The sequence below is a fragment of the Rattus rattus genome, chromosome 12, assembly GCF_011064425.1.
Source record: "Rattus rattus isolate New Zealand chromosome 12, Rrattus_CSIRO_v1, whole genome shotgun sequence".
NCBI classification, from domain to species: domain Eukaryota; kingdom Metazoa; phylum Chordata; class Mammalia; order Rodentia; family Muridae; genus Rattus; species Rattus rattus.
In genome coordinates this window covers 93,029,210-93,043,734 of record NC_046165.1, presented here as the reverse complement: position 1 = coordinate 93,043,734, position 14,525 = coordinate 93,029,210, and the positions used below count along the sequence as shown (strand labels likewise).

At 40.5% G+C, this 14,525-nt stretch overlaps 1 protein-coding gene across 37 annotated transcripts in view; it reads left to right on the top strand.

Moving 5' to 3' along the window:
* Positions 1-9,206, top strand: part of Kcnma1 (potassium calcium-activated channel subfamily M alpha 1) — a 694,984-nt gene extending 685,778 nt beyond the window's left edge. For 9 of the 37 annotated variants that reach the window (XM_032917294.1, XM_032917321.1, XM_032917309.1 and 6 more), the window contains 2 exons: positions 944-972; positions 7,767-9,206. In XM_032917294.1, coding sequence (XP_032773185.1) covers positions 944-972; positions 7,767-7,921 — 184 coding nt within the window. In that variant the 3' untranslated portion in view covers positions 7,922-9,206. Of the gene's footprint in view, positions 1-943; positions 973-3,764; positions 3,811-7,766 lie in introns of all 37 variants that reach the window. The other 28 variants (XM_032917322.1, XM_032917310.1, XM_032917320.1 and 25 more) reach the window with 13 other exon arrangements.
* The last annotated feature ends 5,319 nt before the right edge of the window (positions 9,207-14,525 follow it).

Here is a 14,525-nt window from a genome sequence, read left to right as displayed (position 1 = left end):
CCCTTTTTAACACAGCCAATCCCTATGGGTAGATGACTGATGGGGGAGAGAGTTTCCCCTTCATTGTAAGATTGGAAGGACGCTGGAACAGTGAGCCAAACACATTGCGGTAGTTGATTTTTTTCTTTTGTTTCTTTTTCTTTCTTTTTAAAAAAAATCTGTTAGTCAGCAAGGGAGGGAAGATTGACAGATACCTTTTCCCAATATGCAACTATCAGATGTTTTATGCATGCAAATTATGTCTTAGGAATTGGCCAACTTCACCATAACCAAATTCGGGTATGGGTGGACTAGCCTTGGGCTCATATGAATTTAATTGAGATATTTACTTAGAAATCCATTGGGAAAAAAAAAACAGGGGTTAGGAAGGAGGGGGGGATATCTGTCATATCTTTAGCATCTCTTTTTTAAAAGGTGTTTTTATGGTGAATGTTTTGGGTTTAGATTTTTATCCCCTGTCCCCTCCAGCATGATGGTTTTGGAGATTTGCTTGCTGTGTGATTGACAAGCACTTTTACTGACAAAAATGGTGAGGCTCTGTCAGAACCTTCACCTTCCCCAACACCAAAGACAGGGGCAGTGCAGTATTCCAACCAGCAATGGGTGGGGAGGCATTGTATACATGTAAATTTAAAAGTCCTATGAGTGGAAGTGTTTTTTTTTTTCAAATGATTTTTGTCCTTATGTATTTGATTTATATATGACATCTAGCTATCTCTTTATATATAACTATATATAACTATATATATATTTATATATATACATACATGTCCCCTAGTTTTGGATCATGAGAGATCTTCATGCATTCTTTGCAAAGGAGGTTATGAGGTTATTCCCTCAGAACATTTATAACTATACGAATGTGCCAGTTAAAGTGCTCAACAGGAAATATGACAGTTTAAAAGCATTGTAAAACTCACATAGCTTACTTCTCTCTCTAAAGTGCAACAAGGATGACTAGAATGGGCCAAGGTATGACAATTAATGGTTCTGCATGACCTAGCCACTGCTGGGGGTTTTCTTCTATAACGTTGTCCTTGTGAAACTTTTGTGGAATTAAAAAAAGGAGTTACAAATTTTATTCTGTTATTGTTTATTTTTATTTAAATTATTCTGTTTGTGGTTCTCTTTCTTTTGTTTTGCTTCTCCACCCTCTTCCTTTCTCCTTCTCTTCCTTCCTTCCTTCCTTCCTTCTTTTTCTTCCTCCACTCTCTCAATTGCTCAGCGCAATGAGGCTGTGCTGCTGCTATGGCTAGATCCCTTAGAGTTTGTTTTGGTGTTCTTGGGGGTTGGGTAATCTGGGGGTAACTTCTCTCCATCTGGCTTGCCTTCAAATCTGCACGTGGCCTCCCTGCCCACCTTGGTACCTTGCCCCAAGTCCAAAAGCATTTTCCCATTGAGAAACCCAGCTTCTTCCACTTTCCCCATCACCACTGCCCAAACTCAGCCCCCACTGGTCTGTTCACATCTCTGTGTTGATCTTGGCAAGACCCACAAAATTGAACCATGATGCCGGTTGATAGATATTTTGTAAGACATTCACAGCTATTCTATTTGACAGATGTGCTTCTCTGTTGATAGTGGACCCTCCTTTCATCTGTAGGAGGAGGATTATTAATGGCAAATGCATTGGTCTGTTTACCTGTTTGATTAGTAGGAACCAAAGTTAAAGCTGTTAAACTGTATGAATCCACTTGAGAGTGCAAGCCCCGTTCTGATGGGGCTGATGACTCAGTCTAGAAAGAGCTCACACATGTCTCCTGCCACATGTCGTTCAGACATTTGTTAAATCCCAACCACAAATGGGGCAGACAGAAGCCAATCCAAAGTGTCTTTTTAATGCAATTGGTTAGTGGCTCCCGTAGATGAGACTGTAACTGAATGGAATGGGGAAAAACTGTGACATGCGATGAAATTTGGGAGTTTTCTCTGGACTTTAGGCACATAATCCCCACTGGATAATTGAAGATCATTGAGAATTGATCAGAGGTAACTAGTGATATATTTGTTGGTGGCAACAGGATCATGGTGACTTCTCTTTTATTAGCTGAAACTTCTATACTATACTTTTAATAGAGTGAAGACCCTCCTCCACTGTTTGCCATTTTACTGCAAACTCTTTCAGGAGAAGAAAAGCTTCCTTAGGGAGGAGGCACATGGGTCCTTTATTCATTGTCTCTTCCCTACTTCTCCCTCACCCAAACAAGAAACAAACAAGGAATATTAGAAAGTGAGAGAACACTGTGAAAAGAGAAATGCATACATTTTATAAGAATCACAACTTGGAGTGTGGTGATTTCCCCAGTTCTGGAAGAGAAGCAGTTTGTGAGCCATTCAGACTGCTTTGCTCAGGCTCTAGAAAGGGTTGATGTTAAGAGAGTTGGGAGAGGAGGAGGAAAAGCTTTGCACCCGCTGTCTGGTAACTGTGGAATTGTCAACATCCCTAAAAGCCACCATTGGGGTCCTTCTCAAATCCAGTTGAAACAAACCCAGTCTCCCCTATATTTTGGAGATGTTTCCAATTCCATTATGAAATTAAGGCTAGGATATTAAACTCAGGATATTAAAGCGGGCACACACACCCTATGTATTTGAAATCATTTTTACATTTTAAACTGTCTTATATTTTATCTGCATCCCCTTGGTTTATTCTTGGAAAAGTGGCAATTAATGCCTGAGGTGTTGACATAGTTGATTTGCTGGTGTCAGGCTCTTGGAGCCAGATTCTGTTTCTAAGCCAGGGGGACAAGCCCTGTGAGCTTAGGGACTAGAGAGACTGACTATGCCTGTTGGCAGCAATATTGAGATCCTAGGTGACCAGAGGAACCTTTGACTGACTGTCTTTCAGCATGAGGAATGCCTTAAAGGTGTCTATATCCCAATAGAGACAATTATATCAACCTTCCAGGTTCCTATAGCAACAGGCTCCTTGAAGAACAAGAAAGTACAGAAACTTCTGGGAGCAGAAGATAAGACAGGGTACAAATCAATTTCTCCACCAGCTTCCATCAGCCAATCTCTGCTTTGTCATAATATGATAAGGGAGTAGCTGTGGGCATCTGTCACTAAGCTGGATAAGTATCTCCCATAAGAAGACTGCACATGGAAGTAAGCAGGAGAAACTTCTGTTACCTAGGAGGAAAGAGTATCCTCAGGGTTTGGCTGGATGCAAGGATGGATGGTCATAGTGGTCCATTACAGAGAAATGCGATAAGAGGAAATTTGTCAGAGTCTGGTAGAAACTATGCTTCTGTGTATGGAATGGCTATGTTCTGCTAAGGATGTAGAGGAGGAGGCTAAGCACATAGTTTTGCCTGGGAGGCATCGGGTTTTCTAAGTGTAGGAAGCTTATCACACTACCTATCACAAACGTAATCCAGGAAACCCCATGAAGTTGCCCTTATAGGTTGGAGTTCTTTGTAGCTATTGCTGTCTCATTGTCCTCTGTATTCAAATGTATTCCTTTCCATGCCTTTGCTCTCAAAGCCTCAGCTCCTGGTGGTACAGAGAGCCAGTTATTCCAAGTTCCTTTACTGTGCTATCAGTTCCCCGATTCAGCAATCTTCTCTGGAGAGTTTTATGAAAAGGCTAAAGCCCACAATGCTGACCACCAACAAAGCCAACAAAAGTCCCGTGTTCACAGTGTAATGGTTTCTTCCTCTGCTTTGGGAGCTTTGGGTGGTTCAGCCCTTCTTTACCCTAATAACTCTCCTCAAGAAGGAAGTCTAAACCCTTGTGCTAAACCAGCCATTTCTTTATACTAGCAATCGAAGATGCTGGTGGTTTTCCAAGCGGCAGGACATCCATCAGGTAAAAGCTGGCGTCAGAAACACGGACCCACTGCATCAGTCTTGAACTCCCCAGCATAACATTCACCTTCCAGATGAAGACTATTTACAAGATCCTCCTGTGTTATCTCTTTTGCTAAAATCTTCATTCTTCAGGCTAGACCCCAATTTATACACCCTAGGTCTCTGCTTCAGGCTCCTCCGTTGAAGAACTTGATGTGCAAACACAACATTCAGAAGGTACAACCCACCCCTACATCATACTCATAGCAATGCTAAACAGAGAGCTAATGCCTAAAGCAGTCATCACAGCTACTCAGCAAGTTATAGTTGTAAACACATTTCCCTCTCATGATAAAGCCAGGTGTTGTGGTTATTAGAATCTCCATATGACAGATATGGAATATGAAGAACACCAAAGTCTATGTCACTTAGTCACTACAATACAGTGCCTGAATCCTAACAGTAACAAACATAGCAAATGTTATTTGCTGACTGTGTAGCTGAATGTGTAGTAAGTCCTTGATGCCTGCTCCGTTGACATAGCCAACAAGATTAGGAAAGTTATTTTCTCATCCCTATTGTAGAGAAGATGAATAACAGTAAGATACTTTGCATAACCTTTTCAGAGCAGATAGTATGTGAGAAATCCAGAGGTACTTGACTCTAGCCCACAAGCTGGTGCTATTTCATTAGTCCACCTCCACATAGTCTGTCCAGAGTGTACATAGTAGCTTAGTTGGCTCACTGTGGTACACATTTGGTGTGGCAGTCATTTTTACCTCGAGTCATTTTCCCAATTTTATTTTGTTATACCAGTCTGCTCACCAGGTAAAGGGGCATGTCACTTCCTCCCTATCTCTTAGTGCCTTATGATAAAAGTTCCTGACAGGTCACACAGTATCCTTGGAATGAGGCTATCATGCATATATCAAACACAAGAAGTTTATGAACAAATATGGGTGTTCTGTTTTGTATTTGTATTTTGATTTTGGGTCTGGTACCAAGAAGGCCCCCAGAAATCACAGAATTTCTTGTCTCAGGTATGAAATAAGGACACAGAGAGCATTGAGATCAGCGCAGCATCGGAGTGGAGTTGCCTTAACCACTTCAGTACTTATGAGAATTCCTGTTTGAGTCCCATTTCTAGTGCCCAGTTTTGCAGTGATCTGTTGGCACAGCTTTGCCTTTAAATGGCAAGATTGTGTGTGCCAAATTGTCCCCATCTTACCTGAAGGACATTCCACAGAAGCCTAGTGGCTGATGACCATTAAAATGTAACCCCTCTGATGCTGTCCAGGAGACATTTGTCCCCAAACATTTTAGACAATGTCCAGAGCATCTTACTAGCTTTATTTCCTCAACATCTTACTTGACCAGGCCTCCCACAGCCTAGGCATTTGGAGCTCAGGAGACATTGTAATTATACAGCATTCTCTCAGAAACAGTGAGACCCTCACCTCCCAATGAGGAGGTGTTCGGCTTCAACCCTTTCCTTGCTTGAAGCTGCAGTCTCAAACCACATGGGCTATACTGCCTAGGTTTTCTCTTTTGGGCAAGAAATTTAAAGAGAAAGGAGCTTAAATGAGGCCAAGAATGCTGTCTTTCTTAAAGGCAGCTGGAGGAAATTGATACTCTTTCCGTGGTGAAAGGTCAAAATGCCCCCTTTGAATTGAACTGTAAATACTAAATTCTGAACAATTATTCTCCGCAGCAGTTGTAAAAATTTCAGCGAATTGCAGCTGTTTGGTTTTTCACCCAAAACACACCCTCCTTTCAATCAGTGAGGCTTGCTCTTCCTACCTGGCATGTACAACCCAGCACTAAATCCCTTCAGCAAAATTGTTCTCGGTAACTGTTCGGCCAAGAGCCAAGGGCAGCTTGGGCAAACAGCATAAACACCAGGCTCCTCTCTGAGAGCCGTCTTTGCACATAAGCTGTTTGAGGAAGTCGTAGTTGGAAATTGTTTCAGAGACCTGGCAATGCTTTTAAAGCACGATAACCATCACACTCTCCTCTTCTCTGAAAGGTTAGTTTAATCGTAGATCACAAAAAAATTGGTTTCCACAAATGCATAATGGTTCATCTATGTCACACTTGAACTAAATGGTTTTTTAAATGGAGCTGAAATTATTTTGATGTGTACACAGTCCCAGATTTCTATACAACCTTTTTTAACCAGCCCATCAGGAGTCTTGCCTCTAAAGCCTCATTAATAATTCAGATGTGCTGATGACTTTAAAAGATCTATGGAATTGAAGCTCAGGGAAAGGAAAAAAAAAAGAAAACCTCTGCTTGACAAAGAGATAAATGAATGTAGAAAGAAGCTGTAGGAGGCTGGCAAGCTGTAGATCATCTCAGAACAGATTGTAACTTTATCATTCTGTCAGGGGGAATAATTTAAAGCACTTAATCAGTTAGCTTCACTGTGAGGATGTAGCATTATGAATTCCTATCATCCAATCTGTTCAAATCAAAGTGAATTTAATTGTAATAGGTGAGAGAGCCAGGGCAGGAGGGATCACAGAGAGAAGCACACAAGAGGTAGCAAGTGTCCTGAGGGCTAAACTGGGCTCTTGAACCTTCCTCAGGCTTTCCCTTAGCCCCAGAGGCAGCTACATTGAGAAGTCAGGGCACCAGATATGGTGAAAAAAGCAGAGCTATCATGAAGTAATCATAGATACTTAACATTTATGAGCTAACACACATATGCATGCATGTGTGCACACTCACACGTATGTGTGCACACACATACCATACATCTACATGTATACACATGGACAAGCACACCCACATTTGTGTGCACAGGCATACACACACACACACACACACACACACAGCTGGGCAATCATTTTAACACATAGGTTCACAACCAGACACAAGGCATATACAAATGATTTCATAAGCAATAAAACAAACACACAAAAAAACCCCAAAAAACAACAACTAAGAAAAACCAAAAACAAAAAACAAAACAAAACAAAAAAAAAAAAAAAAAAAAAACTGGACCTGAGAGGAATCACCATCTCTTGGGCAGTGAATGTGTTTGAAAGCTGTTTTGTTTCCCCTCTTCCTTCCCTAAGCTACCATAATGAAGTCTACAATCTCCCAAGCTAGATGTTCTGTTGCCCAGTTGCTTCTAATCTGTGCACATGGCTAATTTTTCAAAGAATTTGAATTCTAGAAAGGGTCATAGATTAGAGTTAGACCCTGGAAAACAACCAGCTAAGAGGCTGCTCCTCTGCAGAGACCCCCGAAGGCCCTGACTCAGCAGTCTCTCTCATCCATATCTGTTCTAAGCTCTTAGCATGGGGGCAATGGGGTGGGATGAAAGTGGAAAGCCACCATGAGCTCTCTGCTCACAGCTTGGGTTATTATAGTCAGCTGAGAGACTGCCACTGCAACTCCTTCCATGATTTCACACCCACAGAATTCTCATTCTGTAAGTAAAAGCCACCTCCAAGTCTCTTTTAGAACAGTTTTCTATTCTACTCTGATTTTTACTCTCATTGGCCAGCAAATCCTGTGGGATTCCTTTAAGGTCTTCCCCCTTCCTCAAACCATCAGAGGGATGCAGAAAGGACAGAAGCAGTAAAGTTAACAAGAGCATTTGAGTCTGCTTATTATAACAAAATTGAGGCAAAGCTGGGACTAGGTTAAACTTCAGAAAGATTCTAAACCACGTGCTCTGCACTAGGGATGGCGTCCATCTATACCAGCATAGTCTCTGAGGTTGGTCTCCTCCAATGCCTCCCAGTCCCTATAGCTGGGACTATTTCGTTCTTCACTTACTACAGGAAGGAGAGGCATGATTCAGGTTCTGGGGGGCTTCTGTACACTGCATTTCTTAGCAATTACTCACTGCCGGCTTCTATTGATTATCTTTATGCATTTTCAATGAACTTTCCAAAAGCTCAACCTAGGACTAATTAAGCTTCTCATTTCTCCTTCTTGTTCTCTATCCATTTTGCCCTTTAGCAGAAAAGAAATGGTTTACAGATGAGACGGATAATGCCTATCCCAGAAACATTCAAATCAAGCCCATGAGTACCCACATGGCTAACCAGATCAACCAATATAAATCCACAAGCAGCCTGATCCCTCCAATCAGAGAAGTTGAAGATGAATGTTGACTCCCAGGAGACCAGAACTATTTTTTTAAAGGCTGACAAACTGCATAAATGGTGACGTGACTTCTCTTCCTCTTACATGCTGAATCACTGGTGGAAACACTAGAATATGCAAGAATTGCAAGAAAATAAAATTAGACAGATCTTTCTCTTTGCCTTGAATATTGCTTCCATGTATTTTGGGAAAGAAAATTATTTCATTTATAAATGAACATACTAAAATAGTCATGTATAGTTCCTAGTGTTTTAAATTATTTTTATTTATTAGAAAGAGAAATATATTTTTCTTTTTTTCATTGTCAGATATCTTCCCATATATCACAGCAATGCAAAATTAAAATGAGTAAGTGGCCAGATTCCTTAATGCACATTTCTCTTCTTTCTCTCTTTTTGAGGAGAATGATGGTCACCACCCCAATTTGTAATGAAGGGAAATGGATTACTAAAACAAATTTAAGATGGCCAACAATGTACACACATATTTTAGTAAATCAAAAATAAAAAGTAAAAGAAGTGGAGGTGAATATTATTTCCCTCTCTCCCAGACAGGTGTATGTTTTGATCTGCATTGACACCAGCTCTTACAAATCAGACTTCATTATCTTCACAGTTGAAAGTCATCTCTTTGTAGTTTCAGTTTTCCTCCAGTGTTTCTTATCCTTTGTTCATATATTTAGAAGAAAGAGCTTCTTGCAATGTTTCTGCAGTTGCCAGATCAGGTTTAAGCACCCAGCTCAGGATATGGGGGGAAGGGTTTATAGGCACACCTAGAATATGAAGGTCATGAGCAAGAGGCACCCAGGAGCAGGCTCTGTTGTTCTCATGGTGAGGCCTCCTCCACCATGTTTTATGCTCCTTGTTTCATACTTCTGAGTCACCCAAGCAAGTTATGTGGACTGTGGGAGGATCTGGAATGTTCTTTTCCTTATTCAGAGCTTTTAGCCTGAAAGTTGGTGAACATCAACGCATAGTTTTACCTAACAATAGGATCTAAGAAGTATGCATGCTTATCACAAATTTTTGGTTTAGAAGTCAGACAATGTTCACTGTCAAGGAAATGACTTTTGCTCAAATTTTCATTTGCTGGCTTTCCTTGGTCGAATCGCTGGGACAAAAACATTCAAACTTACTAAAATACTTACGAAAACAAAACCAACCGACCAACTAACCAAACAAACAAAAACCAGTAACAACCAAAAGGAAAGTAAGTCATGCTCTTAACATAGACTGTTAGAAAAAGGCCTTTGAAAATTACCAGCAATGAAATAAAATGTATCAGCCACTTCAACCTGTGGTCAAAAGATTTTTCTAGCCATCAGATGCAATTGTGATGTCTGAGCTCTGCTGTTGCATGCATGCCCAGTGTATAGTTACCTCAACAACTGTTTCAATCCAACAACTCAGAAAGTCTTTTCAGCTTCGCAGTGATCAACCTTTGATATGATCATCAGGGTCTCTGGAGAAGCATGGGTGTGACTGTAATTTTTACTTCCTTAAAAATGTAAAATGTGGACACTTTTTTCAAACTAACCAAAATAGCCCCTACCGTCTTATGACATCTCTTCCATGAACTCTTTAGGCCATGACTCTGTGGTCCTAGTTATGATAGTATAAATCAGATCAGAGCAAAGCAATGTGATCACCATGGAAACATATGTCCACTAAGGACTCCAATTACCAATGTAAGCAAAATGAGCTTCCACTTCTGTCCACTCCCTGCAGAGCCAATATAGCTGTGCTTCCACCTTGTAGGCATTGTCCTGCAGTGACTTGTCGGACTGTGGTTACTCCGTTGTCACACTTTGTAGAATTAGTTCTATAAAAGTATTGTGAATATAATGTGTGTCCAATTGGATTGTTAACACAAAAAATATTTATAATCCATCACTAGTCTACTCAGGCTAAAATGATGTCAGCCGTTTTATATTCGGGCTTGTAAACATTTCTTGGTTTCCAACAGAACTCAGATGTGTTGGTGGGGAGAATCCACTGCCAGGATCTTGACAGCATTCCTGAAAGCTAAGACTTCCTTTAAAATCATGATTTTGCATTGGGGTTACCTAAGTACATTCATGTCAATCCATGCTCTTTTTCCCTTCCTGAACCATAGTAGGCTCTTCTTCACACTCGTTCCCATTAACCTTACCTCTGAATTTGTCTTAGTTCTTTGATCTCCTATGGTGACCAATGTTGTTTACCTAAATAATCTTCCACTAGAAGAATAATGGTCTTACCACTCTACTTGATGCAAGGTAGGAACCAGAAGCATTTCCCAGTCTAGCTATTGATTTAAATCTAAAGTTGTTTCTCAACCACAATGGCTCTGATAGTTTCCTACAGTAAGGGGCTCCCTCTGTTTACCAAGCAGCTTCCCAAACCCAAGATAGTAGAAATCTATTTTCTTCTACGATAGAGTAATAAAGGAGGAACAGATCAAACATGATTCTCAGATTGTATAGAAAATGACCATGTGATGCCCCCATTTGGCAACTCAGTTGAAACAAAAATAACATTTGTTAAAAATAATGCGAAGGAAAACATGAAAAATTTCCAGTTTGTTTCTGTTGGTTGAGTTCTGAGCCATCTGTAGGATAAAACACTGTCTTTCCAACCATATTCACCTTAGGCCAATGGTGGTCCTCTTTGAAATATTCCACATTAGAAGGCTCTGATCTTTATTCCCTGGTTGGGGTCCAGAAAAGCTATCTAGGCAGACTAATGATGCTTGGATACTTTGGGAATCAGACCATTTGTAAAACAAAAACTACTTGTGTATGAGTACATCACTGCCATCACCATCTTTCTTGTGGATGCAGTTTGTCTTTGTCTATGTGACTGTATTTTGAAATTACCCTTCCCTGCTATAACCAATAGAAGACATTCATTTACAGTGTTTTATGTTTATAAATTGATTATGTCTAAGTCACCTGGAAGGACAGACTTCCTTCTACAAGCTACACTTTGTGTTTGTTGTTGTTATTTGTTTGTTTATTTTTTAAGTGTTGGAAGACTTTAATCAAGAAATTAGAATGGTTTGGGTTGAGTTGGAAGTGGAGAGTGGGAAAATGTATGAAATTAGGGATATTTTGAATGGAAAACAGGAAGTGCTCACCTATGCCTGATTTAGAAGTTCAAGAGCATTCATATATAATTAACTATTAACTATTAAAATTTTCTTTAAATCCTCCAGCTTCAGTGACTTAAACATGAAGCTGGTTTGTTGAGATGGTGAAGGTCCCTTTCAGACCAACTAAGGCAGTGCTTGCCTTGCCTCAGTCAAGTCCTTGGAGATCACTTTTTCCAGAGCTGTAATTATGGCTCTTCTGGCCATATTATCAATATAGCATTTCTGAGTTGAACACAACATCCACTCTGTGGTCTGGACAAAGAACAGTCAGGTTGGTTCCTATGCTCTTCAGCTTGAAAGCTCTTAGAGTGGAGATGCAAAAGTTTATGTCCAGATTCACCTCCACCACTGATGAGCTGGTTTTATTCATTCTGGTTTCTCTTTACAGCCTCCCTCCCCACCATCCCTGTCCCTTTGTGCCTCAAAGATTTGGATAGTCTCTTCATTTCTAGCCCACATCTCCAACAGAATGTAGAGAGAGTCTGAACAACCCTACTGTGCTGGTGTCATTCCCGTTCATGTCCCCCCCATCTACACTCACCCTTATTTCTCATTCCATTCCATTTGTCTGGTTGTGCTCATGTTAGCACAGTATCTTTGCTGCTTAAATACCTAATTGTCGTTTTGAGCTGTCATTTTCATCCAGGAGAACCTGTGGAAAGAAAGATAGAAAGAGGTAGAAAAGTACAAAGAAAATCAGTATCAGATAAGTGACTTAGAGTCATCTTGACTACCAAGAGATCACAGAAATTCACGGAACTGAAGAATCACTTTCAATTTTCCCACTAGATTTCCTTTCTGCCCCTGCTGTTTTCCCCATGTTCTTTTTTTTATTATTATTATTATTAACTTGAGTATTTCTTATATACATTTCGAATGTTATTCCCTTTCCCGGTTTCCGGGCAAACATCCCCCTCCCCCCTCCCCTTCCTTATGGGTGTTCCCCTCCCAACCCTCCCCCCATTGCTGCCCTCTCCCCAACAGTCTAGTTCACTAGTTTCCCCATGTTCTTAACAAGTATTTTTCAGTTGTAAAACAGAATGATTTCTCATTTAAATCCTATGATCTCTTAATAAAATGAGGAGTCCCTTTGGACTCATTTAGGTTACTTAAACTAAGTTTATCCAAACTGGCCATTGCTCATGCATGACCACGTTATTAGTAATTCCAAGATTACCACCAAAATAAGGCAATGCAGAGGACATTTTTAAATTTCATTTTTGAATACTTATGCTAAGACTTTAAAATATTAAGAAAGGGACACATGTGGCCAAAGACCCTTGTTAGGATCCCCTTGCATTCCAGGCTCACATGGCTTGCTGGAGAAAGGATTCTCATTTAGAAATTTTTTTTCTAGACAATTCTTTTTAATTGGATTTTTGAGCATGAAAATGCGTAACACAGAGAATATAGCAAAAGGTTCAAAAAAAGAACAAAAAAGGTAGATGCAACACTTTAAGAAACTGTGGAAGGAGGTGGTACCTAAGTAGAAGAGAAGAGGTTCCCTTGAACCTGAATGGAAAAAATGATAGGTTGGGCTCTAGAGACTTTCCAACAGGAAATGCTTTGTTTGACTGAAGGCACAAGGATCTTGAGGTTTTTTTCCAATGAAAGGAGCTATGGTGTACTGCTACCAAGGTGATTTTGGTTTGTAGAGCAATTCACCTTCGATAATAAGTTTGTTTCCATGCACTCACTGAAAAGAAAAGTATGGCAAGAGTTTATGGAAGAAACTCGGAAGTAGGTAGTTGAAGAGCCACATTTAAATTGGAGCATTGATTTAGAAAGTCAGAGAGAATCACTGAAAGGGCTAAACAAAGGATAGTGATGATTGCACCCTTTGGGGGTTGAAGCCTTTGAGATGTTCAGTTCTTTCAGAAACATAGGCTCTCAAGCTGAACCTTCTCTCAGCAGCATGGGATCTCAAGCAAATTTCACTCAGCAACACTCAACAACAGCTCACCATGAAGGACACCTACCTTCCTCCTACATATCTACCCTGTTATGCAGTACTCAATTATTAAAATAGCCATGGATCCACTGCATAGATTAAAGGGAAGGAATAGATTTTCAGATTTTTTAAAAAAAGAAGCCTGCTGGCTATACTATTTTACAGACATGACTATAATACGAATGCTAGGTAGACCACCAAGAAATCATAGAATAAACAAGAATACAGGACTTCCAACTATGAGTGAGCATTATCAAGCCATCTTGTCAGGTAATCTGCTAACTGGGCTTTAGTAGACAGTACCAGTACATGTTTGTCAAAGGAATGTTGGGGGATTGAATATAACACATCCTTGCTTGCAGTAAGCTTAAAAATCCAACATAAAGGGGAACCCTAAAGAGCCAGTAACATATAACACTGTCCTCTAATAGAATGGGAGATGAAAGAACAAGCAGTTTGAAGTGGTTTGTAGACTAAATGGGGTTTCAGAGTTAGGTGAGCTGAGGAGCAACATTCCAGCTCATTCAGGAATATGGATGGATCAATGATTTCACTAATTTATCAAGTAGTCCCTGTGTACTTCTTGCTGGACAGCTGTGTCCCTTCTAGGCAACAGAAGACATGTAAAACATACATGCAAGAAAGACTTTTTATTGAATGGGCTACATAGCAAATAAGTACCATGACACTTTGTGGAAGTTCGACTTGAAGTCTAAGGCTGGGTAGGAGTTTGAAAGGTTCTATACAAAGGAAGTGCTTACTGCAGATCTCAAGGACAGAGCAGTGCAAAGGGACACAAAGGGACAGGAAGGAAGAGAAGATGAGAATGTTGGACAAGAATTTAGGCAGCTGAGAAAAGGGTTGTTTTCTTCCCTGTACAAAGGAGAGGAGGAAAGATGCACTCCCACTGTGAAGGTGTTCTGGGCTGGGAATGCAGGCAGAGCTGAGAAGATGATCTTGGAGTTCCTGGTCCTAAGGAAGGTTCCTATACCACACACACACACACACACACACACACACACACACACACACACGAGGTAATTATAAAAGGAGAAGCCTGGATGACGTTTTTCAATAAAGGAGAAAGTATAGGCCTAGACAACAGGTCAGTAGAACTGTCTAGGGACTACAGCCAAGTTTTCAGGGCATCAATAGAGCAAGCCAAGCTGATGTGATTAGGACAGAATATCTATTTAGTATTGAGAGAATAGGAAACAGAGAGGGAGATTTAGAAATAGAGCAAAATGGGGCATCCAATGAGGGTTGAGATCAAGGGTATCTGAAATGGTGAGTCAAAAGTGATGAGGCAGACTGGAAGGACCAATTTCCCCTTTGTCTTTATCTCATATGGTTGCCCTGAAGAGTGGATTAAAGTGGGAAACTAGCAGGCCATTTTAGGTTACTTTTTAAACCGTGGAAATGGAGGACATGTAGGGTATCTAGGTCATCAGCATGCCTTCTAACATACCCACAAAAAAGTCTGGAGAGGTGGTCTCTCCTTTTATCAGTTCATATCACCCCCCGCCCCC